We start from the raw sequence: 26,128 nt of genomic DNA on the forward strand, positions 1-26,128 counted from the left end.
AGCCATTAGACAGCGTGATCTGATTGAAGGGGGAGAAAGGAACACACAAGGTGTTGGCCAACTGTCTACTAAAGAGCCATCATGCATCGCTTCATGTCAAGTCTTCTTTTGATGTACAGTATATGAGCCCCCCCCCAACCCCCCACCCCGCCCCCCAACAGCCATATTGTCTTCTCTAGTGAATTGACATCCAGATTTCTTTTAAATTTATGTAAGAATTGGCTTTTCATGGTGTTGAACATTAAGGCGGAAGATTTCAGTTCAGATTAGAATTCGAAGCTCACCTGTAAAGTAAAGTAAAGTAAAGTAAAGTGAAGCCCTGTGAGAGATACATGAATGTAAACCTGTTCATGTTTTGATATCACCTTTAACTTAAGAAAAACAGTGATTGTTTGTAATGTTTCAGTTCAGTTCTGACAAATGTACATTTTCTTCAGAAAAAATAAGTGATATTGAACAGATAAATGTTTGCTGTTTTCCTCAGATAGTCCAACAACAGATGATTCTCTAAATGCTGGAATTGTGGATTCTCCAGGATTATTATTTTTAAAAAAGAAAGAAAAAAAAAATAGCTTCAGCTAGATTCGACCTGGCACTGCCAAAAAAAAACCCCAACAGCTTTCTATTAATGTTCACCTGTTTGCTGCAGACACCTTTCCTCTCCCTCTGGACCAAATTAGAACCCGTTAGGCCATATCGTTCACCGGATTTAATGATGTCTAGGTAACTGGTCGGTTACCGTTATTTGCAGATTTTTACAGTGCCTTGCAATTTCTCTTTTTAAGATGCAGAAAACACATACTTTGGAATCCTGGAATCTAAAAGCATCACACTTCAAAGCAGTCTCTCTCTCTCTCTCTCTCTCTCTCTCTCTCTCTCTCTCTCTCTCTCTCTCTCTCTCTCTCTCTCTCTCTCTCTCTCTCTCTGGCTTCCAGCTCCGATTGGCCAGGGTTTCATTCGTACCAGCTAACGGTCGCTCACACTCATCTCAATTCAGTATTCCAAGTTCTATAATGATTACACCTGGTGTGTCAGACATGTTACTAATTGGTCACAATATTACAGCTTTAGGTTCGTCTCAAAGGGAAAACATAACACTGGACATGGTTCATGTCATTTCATAGCAACGCAGTCTTGGTATGCCAAACGTTAACCAAACTGATTGTCTGTTATCATGCCCTAGAGTTGGCATTTAGTTGTTTACAACAATGTACATTAACTTACTGAGGAATGTTTTCTTTGTTTATTTCATTTCAGTTCTTAAGTGCCAAGTGTTGATGTTCAGTTTCCATCCATACTTTGATCGATGTAGCTAGCATAATGTTTGCAGAAGAGTGCTGTTAGTATTATTATTATTATTATTTTGATGTCATTAGAACATATTCGGATGGTGTTGTGTTTACAAGGTTCTGGGCTGATCATGGTGAAGCAGCAGGAGGTCAGTTGGACTGATTGTGTTACTCATTTATTTATTTGTTACAGACTTTGATCGAGTAGCGCCTCCTTGATATATTTCCCTTCATATTTCAGTTGATTTCCTCTATTTTTCTACCAGGAAGGATTCTGTGAATGTGTTGTGTTGGAAAAAAAAAAGGTTTTGACCCCCTTTGAACCATTTGACCATGTTGTGATGTCATGTTGCCTACCTGGAAAAGTATTTCTGTGGATCGCTCTGGCGTTGTGAATTCAGTTCTCAAGTTGCTTTTACGAGTTTGTGTAGAAGGAAAGAGAAGGTTTCAAAAAAAAAAAAGAAGTGCTTTGTTTTATCTTTTTCATTGTTCCACCATGTTTAATTTCTTTACTCAAAGTGATGGTGGCTGTGTCACACTTCTCACTTTGACCATCACTATTAAAGAAAGTCTTGCTGGTGGCAATGCAAGATGTTCAGTCTGTGTATGTGTCATGATCTGTGTATCTACTTCTCCTGTTTTTACCCAAAATCAACCACACTGTGATGATGCTGTGGTCCATAACATTTAGGGTGTCAAAAAAACACACACACAGATGTATTGTGATATGTCCCAAACTGGTAAGTCAACAATTCAAACATTCAAACCTTTCCCTTTTAATATTCTGAGATCAGAATTTGCATACATTTCAGTTTATCTAACAATTCACACATATTCAAGCTGTAAGCCAGCTAGATGCATTTTGTTGACATCTGCTGTTTTTAAAAATGTAGTTCAAGCTTGGCTTCGTGCTGCATTCAAGTGCTCCTTCGGAATACATATTTCTTACTTAAAAACACTGACTAATTGCATCATGTTGCTGTTGAGCAGACAACATTTTAAAAAAGCCATTTTTACAACTCCTAAAGCCACAGAGAGCACATGCTTTTAGTCCATCATCATAGATTGATTACAAGTAACTATTTTCAGGTGTTTATCCTTTCTGTTCCAGGAAGATGAGTCATAAGTTGTAATTTTGTTACAAAGTTAAATTGCAACTGACAGTGAAAGAAAGAAAGAGTAAACATGAAACATGAATACAAATTTTGATACCTAAATGTCATATCTTAACATTTGGGTTGCCACAGGCTGCATCAAGGCATAAGGAAACAATAATCTTCTGAAATAAATGTTTGGGTTGAAAAAAACTGAACATGTTCTCATAAGAAGAGGCCAAGCTGGTATAACTAAAGTGTATAGACTGGTTAAATCCTTCCATGAATTTTTTTTCATAATAAAGGTGCACTTTGATACATTGATACAAAATGTTTCACACCACAAAAAAATAAATATATAGCCTAAAAGCCACAGACCTTTGCATAAAAAAATCCACACTAATAGAACATGACTGAATAGCTTATTGACTAATGTGAACGGTAGTTTTTTGTATCAACACCGCCTGCAATCTAAGTATATCACATGTCCCATGTGACCCAAATGCAGCATTACTTCACTGCTGGGCTCGTTCACGTGTGCTGACCTCGTAAATAGCAGGATTTCTGACAGCACTGGAAGGCACCACAAGTCCATCCTCCCCATCAGCAGTCTGGTCAACAACATTTTCCCTGGAAGACTTCACCAGCAAACTTCACCGACATGGATGCCCTAAGGTCGGCTGGGAGAGCTATTATCCGGAGCCCAAGTATGGCGAAACAGTCGTGGACTGCCGGCAAACACAGAAGTAAGAAAAAAATGTGTTAGCTTGAGAGAAAAAATGTAGAAAGAAGAGTTGTTTTTAAAGTGTTTGCTCTTTCACCGAGCAGCAGTTGACTTTTTTGCCGCTATGCCAATTTCACCTTAATTAGGAAAACCAAAACACGGTCGGTAAATATTCAGTTAATACGCTGACTTCACTTAAGTTTAGAGTTTTTACAGAAAAAGCCAAACCTATAGTAACGCTGACATGTCGCTGACTGTCCAAACAAAGTTACAAAACAGAAGTTTGACATCTTTTTCACTGTCATTTACGCAGGTACGCCACAGTTAGTTTGACAATAAAGGGACATTGCATTTAAAACGCTACATTAACAAGCGGGTTTGTTTTGCTAATGCCAGGCGCTGTTTTGCTGGATAACTGTTCCGTCATGAGGTTTATCCTATTACAGGAATTTCCCGGAAATAAATGTTACTTTGGAAGCAGGCGGAAAAAAAAGTAGCACCGACAAAAACAAGAGAGGAAACAGTCGACAGGAATTTGTTCCCACTCTCTCGCCCTCAGTCGCATTTGTTTCATATGTTTAAAGACTTTTTCTTTTTTACTGCACTGACCCCTAAATAGGCTTTCACGGTTTTCCTGAATCATAATGCGGCCGGTGTAATAACTTACTCAGGCTAATTGTCTTGTTATTTTAGATTTGGAGAGTCGACACCGCCTCCCCTCTTTCCTAAAGGAAAACAGCGGTCAGAATTTACAGTAAATTTAGTGCCTTGCTCAAGAGCTCTTCAACGGTTTGGAAGCTTGCCCACACAGCAACATTAACATTAAACTCTCTCTTTTTTAAGACCACTCCGGTGCCCCATTGTGGGGACTCGAGGGCCACTTTGTAAGCTAAATCTCACTTGATCTTGGCTGTAAAGTTCTGGCGGAATGACCGGCGAGCTTTTTAGACAAGTCTGAAAGCTCCCCCTGCTCGTAACCAAGAGGACAAGGCAGGAATGCTGCAGGTCAGTCGGTGCAAGGACCCCGGAGGGCTCCAGGTTCAAGCTGCTCTCTTTTAAGTTCCTCCAGAAAAGCCCTGATAACTCATATAGGGGTCATTGGATAAAACTGAGAGGATTATGTGAATATCCCCCATTTGCTGCATGTAACTTTAGGAGGTCACCTGGAAAAATAATAATGCATTAGGAATTTGAGATACACTTTCACACACACACACACACACACACACACACACATACACACAGAGAGAGAGAGCCTTCCAGGATATTTCTGTGTCAGTAATAAGCTATCAGTGGCAGAGGTTACACGGACTGACCCTTTTTTGTCTAAACGCACATCATCTGTACAATTAACTAATAAAACCTAAAAGTGATCACATAATAGGATGGACAAAATTTGATGAGGCGTCCTGTTTTAAATACTCCACAGTAAATGATCAGAAAGTTTAGTTGTGAATTACACAATACTACTACTACTCCATATTACTGCAGTGTTTTTTAGAAAGAAGGTGCAAATGTAAAAATAACTGAGCATAAACTAACCCATTGTAGGCTAAATGTAGTGAAGCTACTATAGAATCAGATGTTTGATTGTGACTGAGGGTTCAAGTGAGGTATTTTGACTTTTACCAGACTCTTACTCTAATCATTACATGCATTAAAAGCTCCTAGTAACTGCAGCTGTTGACCCACTTGTTGTAAAACTAGTGTATTGTAGTATAGATTACAGGGTCTCCTCTGGACTGCAGGGCACACATTCCTCACCAGCGCTGACCCATATCGCCCATGCCACACTTCCAGGTCTGACTCTGGCCTACGGGACCAAGTCTGGACCAGCCTACATTTCCGTCTATTCAGGGACCCAATTTTTTAGACCAAGGACGTCAGGTGAGCGCAGCAAGCTGTGACCATGCAGGAGAGCCTTGTACTGTTTCACGCACCGCCTCCTTTAATAGAGCTCAATAATGCTTTGTGGCTCCTCTTTACATATCTGCACACTGCGAATTTGCATTTAATGTTCATCTTAACAACAAAGCTATTCAACCTTTTATGAGCACTGGCCCATTTTTGAAACGGCGAGGGGCCTCTCAGCTCTTTACCCACTTCTCTTGCTCTTCTTGCCATGCGTTGGTCGCCCTAGACGACCCACAGCGGCACAGTGCCAGGTGTCAAGGACCAGCCAGAGGGTGCCTGTCTGCAGCAAAGAGACCTTTTTTTCTCTCTCTTTTCTTTTTTTTTCCTCCAGGGACTTCCTCAAATGAAGGTGCATGCAGTGTGCACAGTTAGTCAAATCACAGCCAGGATGGCAGTATTTCTACCCCAAGAGGAAGCGGTTATTTCACATAAGTATGACAATCTGGTTCAGCTCCGGTTTATGTCTCACTTTCCTCGTCTCTGCCTTGTGATGACATCTGAGAAGAGAACCAAACCAAATGGCAGGTAGTTGTAGTCACATGTTCCTCTGTCAGACACGTTTCCAGTGAAGGTAAAAACCAGTTGGATTTTTGAATCCTCTTACCTGCTGGTGCCTGTATCACATTCACCCAGAATGAAACACCACGTGGGGTCAATCTAGTTCTTTCTGATCGCAGCTTACCAGGTGGTATCTTATTTTGATAGGTTAGATTCAAATGATCCAGAGTAGAAGGGAAAACTGATGTAAGGTGAGTGAGGCACACACTGATTGTAGAGCTGGGTTATTAAACATAAACATTGATGATTGATGAAAGCACAGGTTTTTATAGGATGTGTCTGCATTATTATAAAGAGGATAGACCAACTGAGTGATGGATATCCTTTGTACATTTATAATGTCTACCTACAATACCCAGGTCCCCTCTCCCTTTAGGTTAAGAGTCTGTACATTGAGTTGGAGCGTTAAAAATGAAAAGAACAATATAATTATACAAACACTCTGGTGCTACAGCTGCAACAATTTGAAAGAAACTAAAGACACCAGCTTAATTCATTAGGTTTAGTGCTGAGGTCATGATTTTAAACATAGACTTTATACATTCTCAGTTTTTTTCTTTTGTTTTTTATATATACATGTATGTATATTTTTACTCTAGCATAGACATCTTTCTGCATTTCAAACTATAGTGTTCTCAAGTGAGCTGTTTCAAAGCCTCATTCAAATTCAAATAATCTTTATTGGCATGACAGATCAAACGTCTATGTTGCCAAAGTAGTACAGAGGATTATCAACATTGACAGATGATTGCAATTAAATACACAATATGCAAATATCAACAAACATATCAAATACAATATAGTAAAAGGCTTTTTTCCCCTTCATTGTCTCTTGTTTAAGGACCAGTCAGTCCTGCGTCAGTGACAGACTGAGTTCAACATGTCTGTTTTGCATCGTAACCATTATGGAAGTTGAATTTTGTTCTCTTTATATGCCTCAAGCTACAGACTGATGAGTGAACTCGGGGCTAAATGCCTCTGAAATGTTTGTTTAACTTTGCATCTGCAGAGACTTCCGCACTAACACACGTTATCACTTATTTGTTTATGTTTTTACCGAGTCGCTGCAAACCCTAACATCCACTCAAGTTAATTTGGAGACCTTGAAACCCGGTTTTGGAGATGTGGAATGTAATGTAAGCAGTGAAAGAAAAGTTTAAAAGTGTTTGAAAGTTGGGTTTACAATAACAAAAGAAAAAAACGAGGTTATTTGGCACTCAGTTGTAGAGTGATACTGAGTTGTAGGGCCACAGTTGGTGGTTTCCACAGTGATTTCAGTGTTTGGTGTAGACACACAAATCAGCCTGGATGTGAATTGCTTGTCAGTTGGGCCCTTTTGGATCTAACAACCTTTTTTTTTTCTTTTTTTTTTGTACACTTCGATACATTAAATGGAAACTTATTCATTGTTGAACTTGATGGATGACTAAGAAGCTGAGGGCTGGTCTATTCTCTTCTGTGTCTCTGTATACTTTCTCTCTGTCTCTTCTATAAGACACCACCATCTGAAAAGTCCATTTTTTTCCACACCTGGTAATTATTTTTCCTCTTGCTGCTCCCACATGGTGAGCTTGACTTGTATTTACAGTAAGGTCACCTACTTTTTACTTGGTCTCAGTCTCGGTGCACACAGCTGTTTCCACTCACATGTCACTGTTGCTGACCTTTGATCCCAAAAAGCCTCTTCTTTCTCAGGCTGAGCGGTGCCTGGTACCTGGCGACTGCCTGTTGTTATGTTTTTCAAAGCAGTCTACGTCAAAACGGATCCAAAAATATGTACTGGCTTCAACTAACCACGCAGCCCAGCACAGTGTGAAGGGGTTTTACTGAACAGTCTGTAAAAGCTGCTATTAAAGCCACTTCAGTCAGTCTTAAAGAGCTGTTTGAAAGAATGAGACTCTTTGGAGCTTAAATGGAACGTTTTATTGATCTGTGTGTTTCTCTGTGTGTGTTGGTGTAAAGTATTTGCTGGCAATGCCTAACTTAGTAATGTGTTTGAGTGATTCTTTTTCACTAGTAGGAATACATTTGTATCTACAGCATCAACACTGTCATACATTTAAACAATTCCCTGTTCCACCCTCCTCATCCTGTGCTTTCAACTTTACAGCTTTCAAAGTGAAGTTAGGGTGAAGTGATTCATGTTTGGGATGTTTACACCATTGGCTATGACTACTTACTGGAACATTTTATTAGCTACAATAGCAGCATGTCTCTAAGGAAGGCAATGTCACCACTTTAGTGCAGAATTAAATATCTCAATATCTGTTGGATGTATTACCATGAAACCTTTTTAAGGTTATTCATGGTCCCCAGAGGTATCCCCTGACCTTTTCTCAAGTGCTACCAACAGGCCAAAGCTTTTTTACACATCCAATGAAATATCTTAACCTCCTACTAGATGAATTTGCACAAAATCTTGTCCAGACATTCGTGGTTCCCAGAGGATGTATCCCTTTTTACTTTGGTCATCACCTCTCTTATTCTGCAGTGCCACCATGCATGAGGTTGACATTTATGGTATGACTCGAATGTCTACATCACATCAAAGTTCATATTTGTCTCTTTTAACCAAATACCTGTGAAACTAACATTTTTCATTTAGTCTGTTGTGCTTATTAGCAAATGTCAGTATGGTAACAGACTAAACTAAGATAGGGAACATGATAAAACATTATACCTGTTAAACACAAGCATTTTAGCATGCTGACATTAGCATTAAGATCCAAGCCTCACAAGGTTGCTAGCATGGCTGCAGTGATGTGATGCAGCTGTCCCTCAAAGCTTTCACAAAAACATGCAGAAGGACATATTTTATGTGTTAAGCTAGAATGTATCAAGCATCATAAGCATCAGATAAATTTAGGTTTAAACTAAACTTTAGGGTTTCCATTCAGATGTTTAAACTCATTTTGTGGAAAATATTTTGGCATTAAATTTTTAGTACACTGGATTACAGCCCTTTTAAAAATAATGTTTTTATTCAAGTAGCTTTAACCCCCCCACCCCCACCCCCACCCCATCAGCCTTTAAAAAATCTTACTCCTCCTTCATTTGCAGGGTCTTTGCACGTGTGTGTGTGTGAGCATGTGTCTGCATGAGTATGCGGTATGCGCTGCATCCCAGCAGAGGTGAACGGCAGTAGGATGAATTTCTAGGTAATGGTGATGTTTTTCTGCTCTCGCCGTCTCCCCTCCTTTTTTCACTCTCGGAGGAAATCTCTGTAAACACAGCTACGGGGTCAGGGCCAGCTGGCACCAGACAAAAACTGATAAGAAGCCACATGGAGGTAGCAGCTGTTCCTTCAGCAGTTACAGTTTTCTACACTCCTTGTTATTTTTCATCACACTATTATTTTATTTCTGTGAAAGTGAACACAGAAGTCCAGACAGGAATGCACTTTTTGACAGACCTCTATGGCCTAGTTTGGGAGTGATCCGTTACGTTCCCTCCTAAAACGGAAAAACCATACTTTCCTCTTATCACAATATGTCAGAGTCCATGTACACTTGCTCCTAACTCTTTAACTTATTATTGTCGAGCCCTATAAGTTGTTTTGGAGTTGAAATATTTACTTTACATCGACTGTACCTCTGACCTAGATACCCTGTTTTCCCCTCTCCTCTTCAGGGAGAGAGAGCAGATGAAATGCCTCAACTTCAAGTTCCACGAAGGCTGTTTAAATTCTCTCTGATTTTTTTTTTTTTTTCAAGCTCTTTGAATTTTCTCACGACTAATGTTATTTATTTTGGAACATCGGCGGGAAAGTCAGGCTACTCTGTGCATCTCAAATTAAATATTTGATGTTTGTAACTGCACCAGTGGGCACAAGAAGAACATTTCCTGTTGATCAATAATTGACCCACTTTTCTCAGAAATGTTTCTTCCGGAACTTCCGGGTTGCTGCGGAGAAGGAATTTGTTTTTTTTAGCTCCATGTTTAAATTGTATTTTTCTTTTCTGACAAGTATCTGAGTCTTAACTGCCAACAGCACCAACGCTATGGCAGAAAATATGTCCAAATTAGGGAAACAAGCCAAGAAAGACTCAGCAGCAGAGAGTTCCAGAACTGGTATAGCAGCGGCATATATCTTGGATCTTCTTGAACAGCTCAGAGCAGCGCTAGCCACTTACTTTGAGACATCACTCACAAATCTTGACAAGAAGCTGGATAAGATCCGAGCAGTAGTCTCAGGCCAGGGCTAGCATCTAACTGGTCTTGAGTCTAATGCGAAGGAGGTCTGCCAATGTCTGGAGCAACTTGAAGCTACATGCTCCACACCGCAGGAAAACAACAAGTGGCTGAAATTTAAACTCTCCAATTTTAGTGGGGTGAAGTAAAAGAGCATTCACATTGTGGACCAGAATCAGTCGAGGGAACAAACCCAACCACCTTTTTTCTCCCAGCTTCTCGTCAATGTTTTTGGCAATCAAGTAATCAAAATTCAAAGTAAAAGCTCTCCACAGTCTTGCACCCAGACCTGACCCTCAGGCCGCATTCCCTTAACATCTGTTTCTATCAATATCACATCAAGGAGTTAGTATAAAGGGAGACACATAAATGAGGTGATCTGGAATACTGTGGTCCAATTTTATGAGCACCACAGTGTAAATGTTTTGAAGCAGCAGGCTGAATAGGATGTCATGGCTGAACTCTACAAAGAGGACTCTGACCTTCTCTCTTTTTTCTGTGGAGTGGCAAGAAGAGGTTGTTGCCAGTTTCATTAACTGGGCTGTCTGGGTTAAATCAGGGAAAAGGAACACCTAACTGGGCTCAGGGCTGGGGTAGACTTAGGTCAGGAAACTCACTTACATGACTCTGACTAATGGCTATATACTGGGTGGAACAGTTATTTTAATGTTAGAGGTACAGCTATCCTTATCAATAGAAACAGTCCTTTTATCAGATAAAAAATGACATATTATTATTATTATTATCATTTCAGGCAGATGTTCCATTATGTCAGTGATTTTGGCCAATGTGTATGATCAACAGTTTTATAATAGCTTTTTTTCTCAACTCCTTTGATCTCAATGGTTATTCTCTAATACTCAGAGGGGATTTCAATTGTTACTTGGATGCCACCACTCTTAACAAATCTGCTGGTTATGTCAAATCATTTCTTGTCAATTACTGTATAGCCTTTCTGATCCATGAGGGTTTTCATAATGTCTAGGAAGAGAATGCATTTTCTTCTCCTACATCTACCACACCCATACTCGAATAGATTATCTTTTGTAGATAATTTATTAATTTAAATTCATGCAAGTACAAAAGTAGTATTATTTAAGATTGCGTACCCCTTGTTCTTCTGCTGGCTTTTCCAGATGTTAAGTGTACAAGAAAGCACTGGAGACCAGATCCATTACTGTTCACAGATGACAGTTTTCTTACACACTTCTCTACACACATTAAAACCTTTTTAAGCACCAATAAAACACTAGATGTGTCCAATAAAAGAGTTTGCGAGGCCATAAAAGCACATTGAAAAGGTGAAATTACATCATTTGCCGCATATAAAAGACGTATTCAAAGCAGGAAAAAAACTGAAATTGTTAATCAGATTTTGAACATAGATAAACTTACATTCCCCTTCATCTGAACTTTACAAGAAACGTTTAAAACTCCAGACAGAATTTAATCTTCGCTTTCACCAAGTTGAACTTCAATTACTTAAGGGTAGAAGTCATTTTTATGAACACACCAAAAGGCAGACAAACTCCTGGCTATCATCTGCATGGGTTGAAAGCAAAGTAACTTCTTACTGGAGTACAGACACATAATGAGTATATGACATTGGATTAGAAAGTGATCAATGAGATATTTAGAGCTTTTTACTTAAATGTATATACTTCAGTTTGTACAAGTAGACTTAAATGTCATGGTGAACTTCTTGATACTACTAACCTTGACATACCGTCTCTTTGTCAAGACCTGAGATACACTCTTCAGATACCCATCACCCAGGAGGGAATTACTGCACAAATATTATCTGTGCAATGGAGTACATTTTCTGCTGAACTGACTTTTATTATGTTAAGTGTTTTCTGACTCTTTCAACTCAGGGACACTTCCTTCTTCATTTAACCAGTCTGGTATCTCTCTGTTGCTGTAATAAGATAAAAACAAGTTGTATCTGAGTGGTCCCCCTATCTTTGTCCTTTCATTGGCAAAATAGATTAACTCTCAAGGTTCCTGTATATTTTCCAGCGTCCCTCATTCTCATCCCATAATCATTTTTAAGGCCCTCTTTAGGCCCTCTTTAATTATATCCTATATTTGGAATGGTAAACATCCTTGGTTACAGAAAGCATTCCCTTCAAACACCCAAGCAGGCAGGGGTGATGGTTCTGCCTAATTTCCAATGCTGTTACTGGGCAGCAAACGTTTGGTCTCGGCAACACAACTTTCTTTTAGATTTTTACAAGTTTGGTGTTACATACAGTGTTTAATGTACCTCCATAAACCCCCAGTCAGTCCTGTTGATATATTTCTGTGTTATCCCCACATCAGAAGGTATTATGTCTAACCTTTACGACCTTATTTCAAAATTAACAATCATAATTAACTTTTATACATTAAATGAATAGACGTCCAAATCAGATACTCGAGTACTCGCGCTGCCTTGATAAAGACCTTTTGAAAGAAATGTTTTTGGGTTCTTTTGTCTGCAGAGCTTCCAGAAAACTGGACTGACACAAGGGAGACCATCTTAGAAGGCATGACCTTTAACCTCCGTCACCTCGGCATGACTCTCGTGGACCAGCCCAAAGGAGAGGAGCTATCAGCAGCAGCAGTAAAGAGGATCGTCGCCACGGTGAGGGCTGACAGTTGTCACTCAGAGTCAGGATGTTGACATCATTTAGTCAACACCATAATATTCATCTGTTGCAGCTGCATTGATTACTTCTTACATGAAATGTTCTTTAGTTTTGTTCTATTAAGAATTGTACCCTTTTCCTTCCTATTATGATATTTGACCATTTTCTTCTTTGTATAATTGTTTGTGTGTTACAGGCTAAAGCCAGTGGGAAGAAGCCTCAGAAGGTTGCTCTTAAGGTTTCTCCTCAGGGAATAGTCCTGTACGACAGTTCAACCAATAAACTCCTGGAAAACGTCTCCATATACAGGTATAGGTGCAGAGCAGCTCATAAATACCACCACTTACATTGTGAACTCTGTTCTTGATGTCTTTGTATGTGTGTCTAACCTGTCACCTCTGGCCTACAGAATATCTTACTGCACAGTGGACAAACTGCATGATAAAGTGTTTGCTTATATCGCACAAAACACCCTCAATGGGACCCTGGAGTGCCATGCCTACCTCTGCTCCAAGAGGAAAGTGGTGAGTAGTGTGACTGCAGGATCAGTGTTTTTATGTTTTTTTTTAGAGATACAGCGCCGTGATGATTTTTTTCCTTTTTCTTCAGTCATGATCAGCTCTCTGTGCATTTCTAACTCAAACTTACTGCCTCTCTTTCTCTGTTGTTTGAGAGGATACATGTAATCATATATCCTGTAACCGTGTTCCTCTTCAGTGCATTTCTGACACCAAAGCTTTTCCTGCACCTCACCCTCCATCCTGAAGAGGAAACCCTAGAAGCCAAGCTCCTCAAACCATCTGTCATCTTCCTGCTTCTTACTGTGTGTTAAAAAACAGAGGGGCACTTTTCCTCTCAGCTTACCTGCTTCTACACTCATCCTTTTTTTCTCCCAGGAGAACATGATAACGGTCCTTCTTCCTTACTACTTGCTTCTCAGACTATCAGCATGATCTCTGGTTCCTGAGATCATGCTGATGACCTCCTGTTCTCTTCTACTATTGCAGCTCTTAAATTCCAGTATTGAAAACTTTGATATGGCTATTGGAAATGACTTGCATTGCCCACCTTTCTAAATGGCCCTTTACTGTTAGTCTCCATGAAACTGATATATGGTAAATCATGTTTTAGATTACCTGGTGTAATACCTTAATACTTTCTATTACAGCTCAGTTTCAGTGTCAGAGTATAAAGCAAAACTGGCTACAATAATCCCTAATGTATCATTTCACTTTTTGTCTGAGTCATCCGGCCCAGTGGATGCTTACCCCTCCAGTGAATATAAATTACATCTGATTATTACACATCAGAAGTGGGTGTTGGGCAGAGAGCATCAAGGCAGTTTGACTTCCATCCATATTTAAATACCTCATCAAGTTTGTGGTCAAACCGTAAACTATTTATTGGTAATTCCTCATTTACATGAAGGATTTGATTATATTGTGGCATTATCACGGGGGGTGATTTATATAATAATTATACTCTGAAGCCTTTTTGCAGGTCTTTGTCAAGAATATAATTTATAAGTATCTAGTTATTGTCTTCTCTAGTCTATAAAATACATTGATTTAAAGCCAGTATAGGGAAAAGGCTGGAGTGGTGTGTGTGTGTGTGTGTGTGTGTGTGTGTGTGTGTGTGTGTGTGTGTGTGTGTGTGTGTGTGTGTGTGTGTGTGTGTGTGTGTGTGTGTGTGTGTGTGTGTGTGTGTGTGTGTGTGTGTGTGTGTGTGTTAGTGGTGGGCATAGATTATTTTTTTTTAATCTAGATTAATCTCACTGTAATCTTGGAATTAATCTAGATTAAAATGGCTCATTTGAATTCTGCTCATCTCCTGTTTCCAAAATGCATCACAAACTGCTTGAGAAAACTTGACACGTTTATTTAGACTCAAGCTGAGGGGAAACTCCCAATGCTGAAGGTGTTGGGGGGGGGGGGGGGGGGGGGGGGGGGAATCTGCGGCACTGTCTACAGGAATGCTCAGTGATAAAAATGTTCTGGAGAACAGTCCATGATTGTGTCCTGAGGATTGTAGGTACACAATACCCACACTAAGCAAACTTTCAAAGTTCAACTTAGCTCTACTTTTAAAGAATGTAAATTGCCCCAGCCTCCTTCTGTGCATGCATGGTACCAGCTTGTAGGAGTTAACTCTTCTGAGAAACTCCAATAGGCTGCTATGTAAAGAAATGGAAACATTTCCATGATCATATATGGTTCTTATATCAAGGCCCAGGACTTGATTTCCACTGACAAACATAATGCTTATATTCATTCATGTTTGTTAGTTTTTTTCTCTTGTCTCTTGACATTTCTGTGGTTTCTGTTGATTTGTTTGTTTGGGATTCTCTGATGGCTAATCTATGCCTTTGATAACGCTCCATGGACTGATTAGCCACTATTATAGTATGAGCACTCCTTTTATATGCTAACATGATGTGTGTAAAATGGGAGATCAATATTTTTTTATTTTTTTTTTATATCTTGTAGAAAGAAACAAAAGTGCAGCTTTGAGAATATTTGATACAAGCAGCATTTGCATAACAGTAAACCCCAAAAGGTGATTCTGTTCTCACAACTCTTACAATCATCAAAATGCAATATGGTATTAAAAATACCAAAATAATAACTCCTTACTGTTCATCATCTTTTTTTAACCACCATTTATCAAATAATAAGTTCACAGATGCAGTCATTTAGTGAGGATACAAGTTACAAGACTGAAAATAAAATCAACAACACATTTCATGTCTGTTTACTGCTGAAAATACGTTCAATTATACATTTATTAAATGCACATTTTTCAATGCAAAAACAAATGCTGTTTTTGTTTCAAAACACACACTTGCTTTTCTCTGTGTTCTTTTTAGTAAACATCCTGTCGTGTCCTTTTACATGTGAGACTGCTTGCAGGCTCAAATGTTTTAGATATTTGCATACTTTTACACAATAAATTAACCAATAACTCGCAAATTCTGTGAGCAGAAGACTCTCAAGTGCACTCTCACTCTGCTGTTGTTACATTTTTTGCAAACTATGCTTCAGTTGTGTGAGAAGAACCAGAAATCACTTAGAGTTAACAAAATGCATTTTATCACTGCATTTCTAGACTTTGAACACTGTTGACAGAAGTGCTTGAAATAATTGGAGATCAACAGTAACTGTAGTGAAATCCCTCTCTTTTTCAGCTGTGTATTTTTCTGTTCTGTTCTCCAGGCTCAGGCTGTAGCTTTGACAGTTGCCCAGGCCTTCACAGTAGCTTTTGAACTCTGGCAAGTGGCTAAAGAAGGTATGAATCACCCTTGTCACCCTTCCAGTCCTGGAAATGACACACATACTCTATCTCACATAAACACAATCTATGGAGGAGTGTTTTTTTATCAGTGTCTAACACTACTGTTTGTACTGAATCAGCCTTGATGCATCAAGGACATAGATATCTGCTTGTGAACGGGTCTTGACCTGCTTGTGTTATGTCTTTGTGCATCTCTTGTACATTCTAGAGAAAGGGAAGAGAATCAAGTCTGGTTCAGCTGGAGAGGCCAGCAGTAGTTCCCATTCAGAGAGATCCAACAGCTTGGGGAGCCTGAAAGGGACAGGTAATAACCCAGTGTTTTAGGCCATGTTGACTTTTTTTAAACAAATGTTTCATTTAATTGTTTGGTAACATTTTGATTCCCCTATCTAATAGATGGTTTATAACACATTATAATATAGTTGTAAGCAGATGTAAAGGCATTTTCAGTGTTTATTCATGTACAGTGTTTGTCAACTTCTCCTGTGAAGACATTTTTTGTATTATGACAGCTGTGTTAACTACATTACCATGGTAATGTTGGCAAAGGTGAATCTAAATACAGTTCAGCCAGGAAAGTTGAGCCAACTCAAACCTTTGGTGGAGACTCAGAGGCAAAACAATAAGATTTAAAAGCACCCATACAGACTGTGTACAATCCATAATTGAATACCTACAGACAATCCCATCAAATATGTCGGCAAAATGTGCCAGCATCTCTGTCTTAGACATTTTCATTATGGAAATTATAAGAACTTTAAGTGCAGCAAATTGATAACACAAATACAGAGCCAGTGCCAGTACCAGTACCCACATACCTCCAAACCTCTAACCCCATGGCTGCACAAAAGAAACTCACCGAATAGATCAATAAAAATAAAACTATGCAGTTGTGAGTATTCCTCCTCTAGTATTTCATACATAAATTTAAGGGGGGAAAGGTTTGGGATGAAACCTTTTGACTTAGGTTAAGGGCCTTTCTTCTAGTTGAGCCCTCAGGCCAAACTTTACAACATCAGTCTTTTCATGCATGTGAGGAGCATTACAGCCTCTGGCACAACTTCACACTTTTAATCTCGCAAACAGCTTCTTTTACTTTGTGTATACACAGATCATCTATGTAAACTAAAACAGTAATGGATTGTCATTTCTTGTCACAAGATGTTGCCACAGACAACCTGCTGGACTTTGAGGACAGTGTAAATGTGGTAGTGGAAACCAACGGGAATGTAGAGGAGGATCAGCTGGACAACCACAGGCCGAACAACAACCCCGCCTGGGTAAGGTCTTCAACTATGGCTCTATGTTGCTAAATATATAACGAGAACTAGAGGTCATAAAAATGTTGTTTCTTTAAGCTAGTTTTCAGTGGTTAGCCAGCCTATATTTACAGGCAACCACAATGTTAGACTGTATAAGAATAGCTTGACTTTGTTACATCACTTTCTGTTCCCTGAGGGTACATTAAGTCAAGATTCTATCTTTTTCTTGCAGGAAATAGAAGATGGTTTGGACGAAGCCTTCTCCAAGTGAGTACAAGTTTTTTACAATTAGATATTTTTTCTGTTAATATGCAAACTTAATCCTTGTTGATTCTCCTTGCTGCTTGTTTGACATAAAATGCCCTGTCACCAAAATCTGCCCTTTCAATATATGGTAGTCTATTCTTACGCTGCTTAGCTCTACAGTGCCACTCACTGGTGATTTGTTTGTACTGCACTGTGCAAATCCTCCAGTTTCTTGATTCTATAGAAAAGCAGGAAACGGAGGGGGAGAAAAAACAATCAGTACGATCAATGAGAAATCATTTGGTTTGACAGCAGAGCTTTACACTGTCCTCAATCTATTTGTTTGTGTCTCCAGCTGTGCTCTGGATAGCTATGGTTCATTTCCAGGTAAAGTTGAGCACCACTGTCAGATGTTACAAGCCTTACTTAGTGTAGTAGTCCTAATTACTAACCTAACCTTAATCCATACCATCCAATAATAAACCCAACAACAGTTTCAGAGGTCAGTAATGTTAGTCTTGGCTGTCATCAATAGTGTGAAATAACTTCCTTTCTTTCTTGCCTCCCAGATGGAATAATTGTTGTTCAGAAAAGAAGTATTGAATTTCTGTCAAAGTGAAAAATGTCATCCTCTCTACTCATCTCATCCTCACCATTAATTTTTTTTTTTTTTCTGAAACTATTTCTGTGATATATATGCAGTAGTGTGTGTTCGTGTGAATGGTCTGCAGTAGTGGGAATAACGTGACTCAGTAATAACAGTTCACAGAGAGGGCTTTGTTGTGCAATTTTGTTTTATGTTGGTGGTGGCTGGCGTAAATGTGGAACAGTGGGTCACTTGAAGTCAGATAACACCACTTTATCACATGCAACTCTAGTAAGCTGAATGTGTGGAAGTAATCCTGATGACCTTTACTCAGACTTGTATACATTAGACAAACATAAGCTAAAGCCTGTTTGGAGCCAAAGCAAGGGACGTGATTGAGAACACATCAAGGTTTTAGTTACATAAACATGTCTGGGAGGATGAGCTGCTGTTTAGGCAATATTACAATCAGTAGCTGATAGTAAGAACAGATTAGCCTGACGTCCAGAAAAGGAGGAGAGAGGTAGGAGATGTAGTGCTATAGGTAGCAGAAAGACATCAAGCTTTCCTGTCACTAACTTAAAATGTAGTTAAACTGAATGATGATATGAGCTTTTTTGACTTATAAGATATATACATTTCTTGTTTCCCTTTTTTTTGTTTTTTAATTCACTAATTTATTCATTTGACCCGTTGTTAGGGAGAACAGGGTAGGACTTCAAACTTTTTTTCATCCCAGGTTTTTATTATATTTCATTTTTCCTTTGTGAGATATATTGTAAAATGTATCACAGCTTTATTTTTCTCCTCCAAACAATTACAATCAATTGGACCAATACGCCCATTTTGAGAACCAGAACAGACATTGAACTTAATAGTCATAGAGCTCTGGAAGTAATAAAATGTCATGACTAGTCTCCCAGACATGTTCATTATGAATCCTCATGGAGCAAAAAAGATGAATCGGTCATAATAAGGCTTTGATCTTTGGTTCCTTTTTCTTTTCTTTTTTTAACATTTTAATAACACCTCCCTTAGAGAGGTTTTTGATATTGCACAGAGTAACACATGTTCACCATCAACCATTAGGGCCTCTTTTCAGTCCTGTAGTCATAACATTATTCTTCTGTTCTTAGAGCTAGTGGTGTTCTTTATTGTATTTGTAAAATAGCCTCATGAAAAGACCAATATCAGCAATGAATTCATTGCCTCAGTGAACATGGGCACCTGTAGTTAATTGTGAGTCAATCCCATGTAACTACAGAGTCCTGTACAGATAGTAGCTAGTGCACCAAATCTGCTACATTTGTTTAAAAAAACAACAACAATGTTTATGAGCTAATTTTTTTATATAGATTTTAAGTAGGAACTTAATTGGCTTGGGGCTGGGTCATAAAATATACTTTTTTGGGGGGATTATTTGACAACAAGAAAAAATTGACTAAAAACAGCCTTATTCTTTTAAAGTTTAAAATGATTGAAAGGGGAACAAGGCTCTTTTTGAGTTTTTTCTATTCATCCTTCCTCCTTTGTCTCCTCAGACTGGCAGTGTCGCGTACTAACCCCCAGGTCCTGGACATTGGGGTGACGCCCCAAGACTGGCTCACTGAACCCGACTGGGACAGCACCAATGGAAACACTCCCAACAACCTCAGCCAGTTTGGAGACGATATCTTCGGCTTCTGACCACCGCTACACATCAGAGAGAGCGAGAGAACAATTAAGGGGAAGAGGGGTGTCTTTATGTCTTTCTATGAATTACCAAGGCATCACTGTGCGTTTAGATGAGGCTGCAGTAAGTCCATAAGGGAATACGTGTAGAGCTGTGAGATCAAGTTTGGCCTCTTCAACTTGTTGTACTCTTCACATGGACAGTGCTTCCCTCTTTTGGGAACTAGCACGGGTTGCTGACCCTGCACACCAAAGCAATAATAGCATCCCTTAAGGTTTTTACATCTCTCCTGTTATTACATTGCAAACATCCCTACAAACATATGTTCACCAAGTCATCTTTTGTCAGCATTTTTTGTCTTTTGTTTACTTTAATTTCTCTGTTTCAGTAGTGTTTGTCATCATAATCAGTATTTTGTATATGTGTCTAGTTATAATTTATAGTTTTATAATTATTTTTTTTTATGGATGAAGACAAGAGTAGGATTTAATACAAACTGATGTACATACTGTATCAACAGGCCTTTAACAACAGCAAGACAATCAGGTACACTATATCTCTTCAGTTTAAAAAAAGGAAAAAAAAGTGCTCAAGTAGCAGTGAGGACTTGACACTAGCACCACCATGGATGTAAACTGAAGATTGATCAGACATCACATTTTAGACAAAACAATCTAGTTTATTTATATGAAATCTTTACGCCAGCTTATTCAAGACATGTTGTTACAGGCGTTACTTCTTCACTGCAGTGTAACAGTGCTCTCTTGAATGAAGCCCAGATGTGTTCACATACTATTGTGGCCATTTTCATGTACACTATCATCTACCAGCATTATACAGAATTAAAATATATATTCATGAATAAAAAATGAATCTTTGTTATATTTGTAATTTATTAAACTTACAATGCCTGGAGTCACATACCAGCAGTATGTCGAATATGAAGGTCCATTTAGTAGCTGTTATGGAGCTTTTTGTGGGTAGACTTCAAATCCTTGAATGGCCAACAGTGCTTTTTTTTTTAGTTTTCTGTCATTTGGCACAGTAATGGATTCTGACATGTACTTTGTAAAAAATAGTTTGACATTTTGAAAAAACCTATTCAGCCTGGCTAGGAGATAAGGTAACCAGTACCCAAAACATACTGTAAAAATGACACTTTGTTATTTTATGTGTGGGTGTAGTATGCCGGAATATTTCTTGGCTCAGTGTGCTAGCTTCCTCAAGTGTGACCAGTGGGTACTCCAAAAGGTCCCAGCTCCCAGCCAAGATATACTACATTGTATTACCCCACTTTAAAACAAAAGGTTTTTTTTGTTGTTGTACAGATTAATCAAACAAGATACAGCTCTTGACTGGAAAGTGTTTTTTTTTAAGCTGGTGGTTGGCCATTTGTAAATAGGAATGGGTTATCTTTCTTAATTTTTAGAGTGCTGGATTGGGCCATGGTGGGATCTGAGTTTATTAGGGAATCACTCATGGCTGCTTGGTGCTACTTCTCTGATGTTTAAAAGACAAAGAAATAGAGTCCTCTAAAGCCGAAGTTGTTTGCTGTCCCAACAAATCTTCAGAATCCAGTTTGTTTTTTCTTGTAAAGTTATTATGGGAGCAATTTAAGAGATCACAAGATCTGCAAGTGTAAGATAAATATAAAATGTTAACAGTTTTTTGCATTTGCCCATTCCATTGCTTTCTTTCAGCATGTTCATCATCTCAGCATACGTTACACTTTCAACATGCGTTGCGCTCATTGCAGTTTTAATAGAACCACTCACCTCTGCTTTGAGACAGAATTAGTGTATTTCAGGTCAAATGTAGATGACTTGTCATATCTAACAAATCCTTCACCCTCCCTCCTGTCAGTTCACAATCTGATTAATAGCTTTTGCAAGGGTTCTGGCTACATTGTTACTGCTTTAAATCCACAATTCTGCCTCAGAGACATTTCCACAGGGATGCTGAGACTGGGGACCTACCCTATAACCATGCAACATCTTAATAGCATTTGCTGTGGCCATGAAAACTATATTACTTAGCTGGAAAGACAGAACAAAATCATCAGTCAACCATTGGCTCAGTCTCATCACTCAGACCTAGAAAAAGTACATATTGCATCAAGCTCAATCATCTGGGGCAGCTCAGGACTTAGAGCAGGTTGTCCACTTATCAGAAGGTTGCTTGTTCAATCCCTGGCTCTTCTAGTCTGTATGTCAAAGTGTTCTATGGCAAGATCCTGAACCCCAAATTGCTCTTGGTGTGTGAGTGAGTGTGTGTAACTATTAGAAACATTGTAAAGGGCAATATCGCTCCTGGTGAGCTTTGTGATTTGAATGTGTGTGTGAATGTTTGTGTGTAAGAGGTTGAATGTTGGCATTTGTTGCAAGGACCTGTGAATGGTTGGTAGACTACAAAAGTAGCATATAAATGCAGTCCATTTACCAAATTCAGTCCGCCCCGTTCCATAAAGCCTGTTCTCCTTTCCTGCAGTTCATCCAGACCTGATTCCTCTCTAGACCATCTCACTCACTGAGATCTTCCCAATCCCAATATGACAACTCAAAAACCCCCACAAAATGCTGGCTCAACACTATCATGACTCATACTTTTGTCATATAAACACTTGGACACACAGGTGGATACTTGCATCCACCTATGGTAAAAAATCATTTAAAAAAAGATGAAGGAAAGAAAAATAAATCAATAAATGGATCTTGTGGTGAGATTATTTTCACAACTATTGTTGGAATGGTTACTTTGGTTTGTAAGAATTTCTAGTTATCTTGAGTCAAAATAAAATGTTTGTCATATGCTTTATATGTTACAAGTATCCTCCCAAATGTCTTATGAAGCCCCAGACCACCTGCTGTTTGATGCAAGAGTTTGTATTCCTTTATCAATTTCCCAGTAGGTTTCTATGGTCTCCACCCTGTAGTCACAATTATAAGGTTACTGTGTGTAATCTCAGTTTGCAATTATTTTTCACATATAATTTTCTCCAAGGTTTCTGTTATCAAGATGGGCTTAAGTCAACTTCTGACAAGTGTTCAGGTGTTTTCTGTTATTTGAATTCACCTTTGGGACACCTTGATCTGTTAATGTGTAGTAGTAGGTGCAGTTTGTTTTACCAGCAGCAGGGGGCAGCCCTGTATTTTCCAATGAAGTGAAGACAACACAGTACCATTAAGATGACTACTATCTGAGTCTCTGGGTGTATCTGATGCTGGTCACATCTTCTTTTGACTGAGACAATCATCCGTACTCTCCACTGCCAGGCGATGATGTTACAACATGTATAATTATTTCCATTAAACCCATCCTGCTTTATTGTGTGACAGTGACAGTGTAGCTCAATAAATGCAACTTAATTAGCTCTGAGAGGTTGTCATGTGGGGGGGAAACCAAAGGATGCTTTGTTTCAGACTGGTCTATAAACCATCAGCAAGAGGATGGCAGGGTAGGTGGACACGGGCACTAGGGTTTAGCCTGTCTGGCTTCCGCATCACAGCTGCCACACACACACACACACGTTTTATGCCACGTTCTGTATTCGACTCGTGTGTGTGAACAGGACTCTGGAGGGCTGAAAGTCACGAGGTCTCCCCCCTTTCTCTCTCTAACAGGCTCTGGCTCAGTGAAGCAGGCACTTTTTTTACAATTCGTCTTGACAAGCTTACTTAACCACCTGCATTATTTAACAGTCTTTCCTCAAAGGGAGCTCCAACTCTCTGTCTCACTCTCTGTAAGTTTGATGAAAGCATGCACGCTGAGATACAGCCCGACAGAAGTCCCCTCTCTGTCAGAAAAAGGACAAATACTGTAGGTACATAGACACTTCTATGACAATGAGAGCAAAAGTCTTGAAATGAGTTTTGGCAAGGTCAAGTAGTTGAGAATGGATAAAACAGGATGAATCTGAGGTATATTTAAGGCAAACAATTTGACAGTTCAATTTAAAACTGTCTGTGTTTACCTTTTGTGTTAATATGCTTGTATTGAGAAAGTAAAGTATTACATTTTTATCAAAAACCATAGCATTTAAACCTGTGAAAACAAAGCCCTTAGCAAAAATTCAGGCACTCTCTGCATGTTTTTCCATCTTCATTCCATCTAGTATAACTTGTGAAGAAAAACTGACACTTTAATGTTCATTTTCTATTCCATCTATAGAGAACAGAAGAAAATTCCAGCAGTATTCCTTCTCATCTTGCAGAGTGTAAGGCACAGAGGAAGAAACACAGAATGTGAATATGAATGTGTATAATTAAAAAAAAATAGTTCAACACTGGATTTTATTTGCTTTCCTACCAAAAGTTAGATGTGACCATGTCAAAATGTTTAAAAAATGAATTCATAAAGTCCCAGGATAATTGTGAGTTTTTGGTCACGCTAAAACTGTTTTTAGTTCTGTTTAAATCAACAACACAGCTTGTAGATGAATGTCTAAGTCCCAATAAGTGCAATACCACTGACAGTCACTAGGCACCTGGCTCAATAGACCCCCAATAGACTCCTATTCAAAAAAGCTCAACTTCCCTTATGAAATACTAAGTCAATACATTTTTTCAATGAGTCATTATAGTCCCAATTGCTAAATTTGGGCCCACTAATAAGATTTGAAGGCAAATGTTAGCTTATGTCTCTGATGTTTACTGGGGCATATTTCCAAATTCCTTATTTGGATAGTACTGGCTCCAAACAGAAATAGATGGCACTGACCATAAGCAACAACTCTGGGCTTCAAACAGGCTCATTAAAGCTTAAAATTAAAACATTATACTGTTGTTTAATCCATACAAAAACTGAGGTGTAAAACCATCAAGTTATGTGCAAGGACTCCTTCTTGGCCAGGACTTGGTGAGTCTCTGCTGGTTGCCTGTAACAACACTCCAGGAAGTCACTGTTGTGCTAATTTGTGAGTTTTCATAGAGCTAGGTACCTATGGATAAAGCCACGCTAATTGTTTCCCTGTTTCTAGAGCTTAACATAACTAATCAATCAATAACAATCAAAACTAAGCTAGCCTCTTGGCTGTAGTATCATATTCAATGGACAGATATGAGATAGCATGTAACTCCTGGGGCCATATTTCACAAAATGTTCAAAGTGTTGGACTATTCCTCTGAGTGATTCTCCATCACACTTTGGATGTGTTCAATTGACTAACATACATACAATATACAAATATGGTGCAAGAGCTATCAAACACACACACATGCTGTAGACTACATAAAGATAATCCTGCTCATTATTAGCATATAATGCACAGACAGACAGTGACATGAAAGAAGGAAGGTTCTGGCTTTCACTCAACAGGAAATCTCATGGGTAAACAGACTTTGCAGCGGTCAAAGAGGGTACACAGTGGTTATGTCACACACACTCACAAACACACACAACTTCACTGGTTTGTGCTCAGTGTTATTGTATGGCTGAGGCAAGCATTGCAGCAAAACCGGCTCAGCATTGCATAAACATTTAAGCAAACTAATCCATAGCTTTACCTTCAAGGGACATTAATCTACAGTTGCTGCAATCGATGCCACTCTTAATTCACATACCTAATAAATTTCATGTATAATGTGACCTGCCATTGGTAATTTATTGGAGCAGTTGGATGGAGAAATGGTGACATTAATTTTGCATTGTTCTTCCCTCTGGATATAACAGCAGTGAGGGCACAGACAGAGAGAGAGAAAAGCAGGGATCAAGGCAACTTTAAAGACTTGGATAGAGAACAGAGTTAAGCTTCAACCTGCAGTGCAGAACATATAAATGAAAGTCTGGTACATTCAAGCCCTTGCCAAATGAGTTCACACAATGCTGATTAAGCCCATCACCGCCAGGTAAATGTATAATGTTTCACAGTATACCGAGTTTTAAAATCTGGTGTCAGGGCGACATTCCCACACTGGCCGGATGAATGCATACGGCATGTGCTCTATGGGCAGAGCATGCTCACCAGACACTTATGCCGGCTTCAGCTCTCTGCTTACTAGATCCGGGATAGTATAAATTAATTGTGCAGTTCTTCTAGACCTTCCAAATATTGTCAGACCAAATGGCTCAAATTCTGATACTGAAATGATAATTCTATGGGGGTGTCACACTCAAAAATATACATCTTTTTGTAGCTGCAACAGTTGTGGCAGAGCAGGCTGTGATGGAGCCTATGACAGGCTTAGCTGTAAAGTCCAACTGATGCGAAAGAATGAGTGTGTTCCTGTATGTGCTCTGTGTATGTCCTTGTCTTCATTTTTGACGTCACATTAGACAGACATCTCCTGCCATCCAAGGCTAGAATCAAGAAGAAAAGTGTTTGCATCATTAGACTCCATCAGCCAGCTCTGACAGTCTACTGAGTCATCATGTGCCACTACTGTTTACCCCATTCATTATGAAGCAAATATCACCATTTTATTTGACACAACATCATTAGCTCGTGGGTGTATGTGTGTGAACACCTGCGGTTGTACCCTGTCTGGAGCCCGGTCTAATTTATGTCTTAGGTTCCACAGCATGCTCAGGATGAGTGGGAGTGAGTGTGTGTATGTGTGTGTGTTAGCGGTTGTTATATTGATGCACAACGGCTGCTGATCCAGCCTCATAAACCAGCCTTGGGTTTGAAGGCTCGTGCCACATCCATCGCAATCTAACCTTGTCATGGCCCATGT

The 26,128-nt window shown here is 39.1% G+C and overlaps 1 protein-coding gene across 1 annotated transcript; it reads left to right on the top strand.

Annotated features, from left to right (window-relative positions):
- Window positions 1-2,962: 2,962 nt before the first annotated feature.
- Window positions 2,963-20,287, top strand: ldlrap1a (low density lipoprotein receptor adaptor protein 1a). The gene is made up of 9 exons (XM_053334252.1): window positions 2,963-3,129; window positions 12,254-12,396; window positions 12,597-12,709; window positions 12,810-12,924; window positions 15,613-15,685; window positions 15,900-15,995; window positions 16,853-16,971; window positions 17,186-17,220; window positions 19,327-20,287. The coding sequence occupies exons 1-9, from the start codon at window positions 3,045-3,047 to the stop codon at window positions 19,469-19,471; spliced, it is 924 nt and encodes a 307-aa protein (XP_053190227.1). The 5' UTR covers window positions 2,963-3,044; the 3' UTR covers window positions 19,472-20,287.
- The last annotated feature ends 5,841 nt before the right edge of the window (window positions 20,288-26,128 follow it).

The sequence above is a fragment of the Scomber japonicus genome, chromosome 15 (genome assembly GCF_027409825.1).
Source record: "Scomber japonicus isolate fScoJap1 chromosome 15, fScoJap1.pri, whole genome shotgun sequence".
Lineage (NCBI taxonomy): Eukaryota > Metazoa > Chordata > Actinopteri > Scombriformes > Scombridae > Scomber > Scomber japonicus.

Bases quoted from the DNA above. Each gene is read 5' to 3' on its own strand.
- ldlrap1a (XM_053334252.1), top strand. From the start codon at position 3,045: ATGGATGCCCTAAGGTCGGCTGGGAGAGCTATTATCCGGAGCCCAAGT. The intron at 3,130-12,253 runs GTAAGAAAAAAA...TTTTGTCTGCAG, and splicing joins GACTGCCGGCAAACACAGAA to AGCTTCCAGAAAACTGGACT. The intron at 15,996-16,852 runs GTAATAACCCAG...TCTTGTCACAAG, and splicing joins GGGGAGCCTGAAAGGGACAG to ATGTTGCCACAGACAACCTG.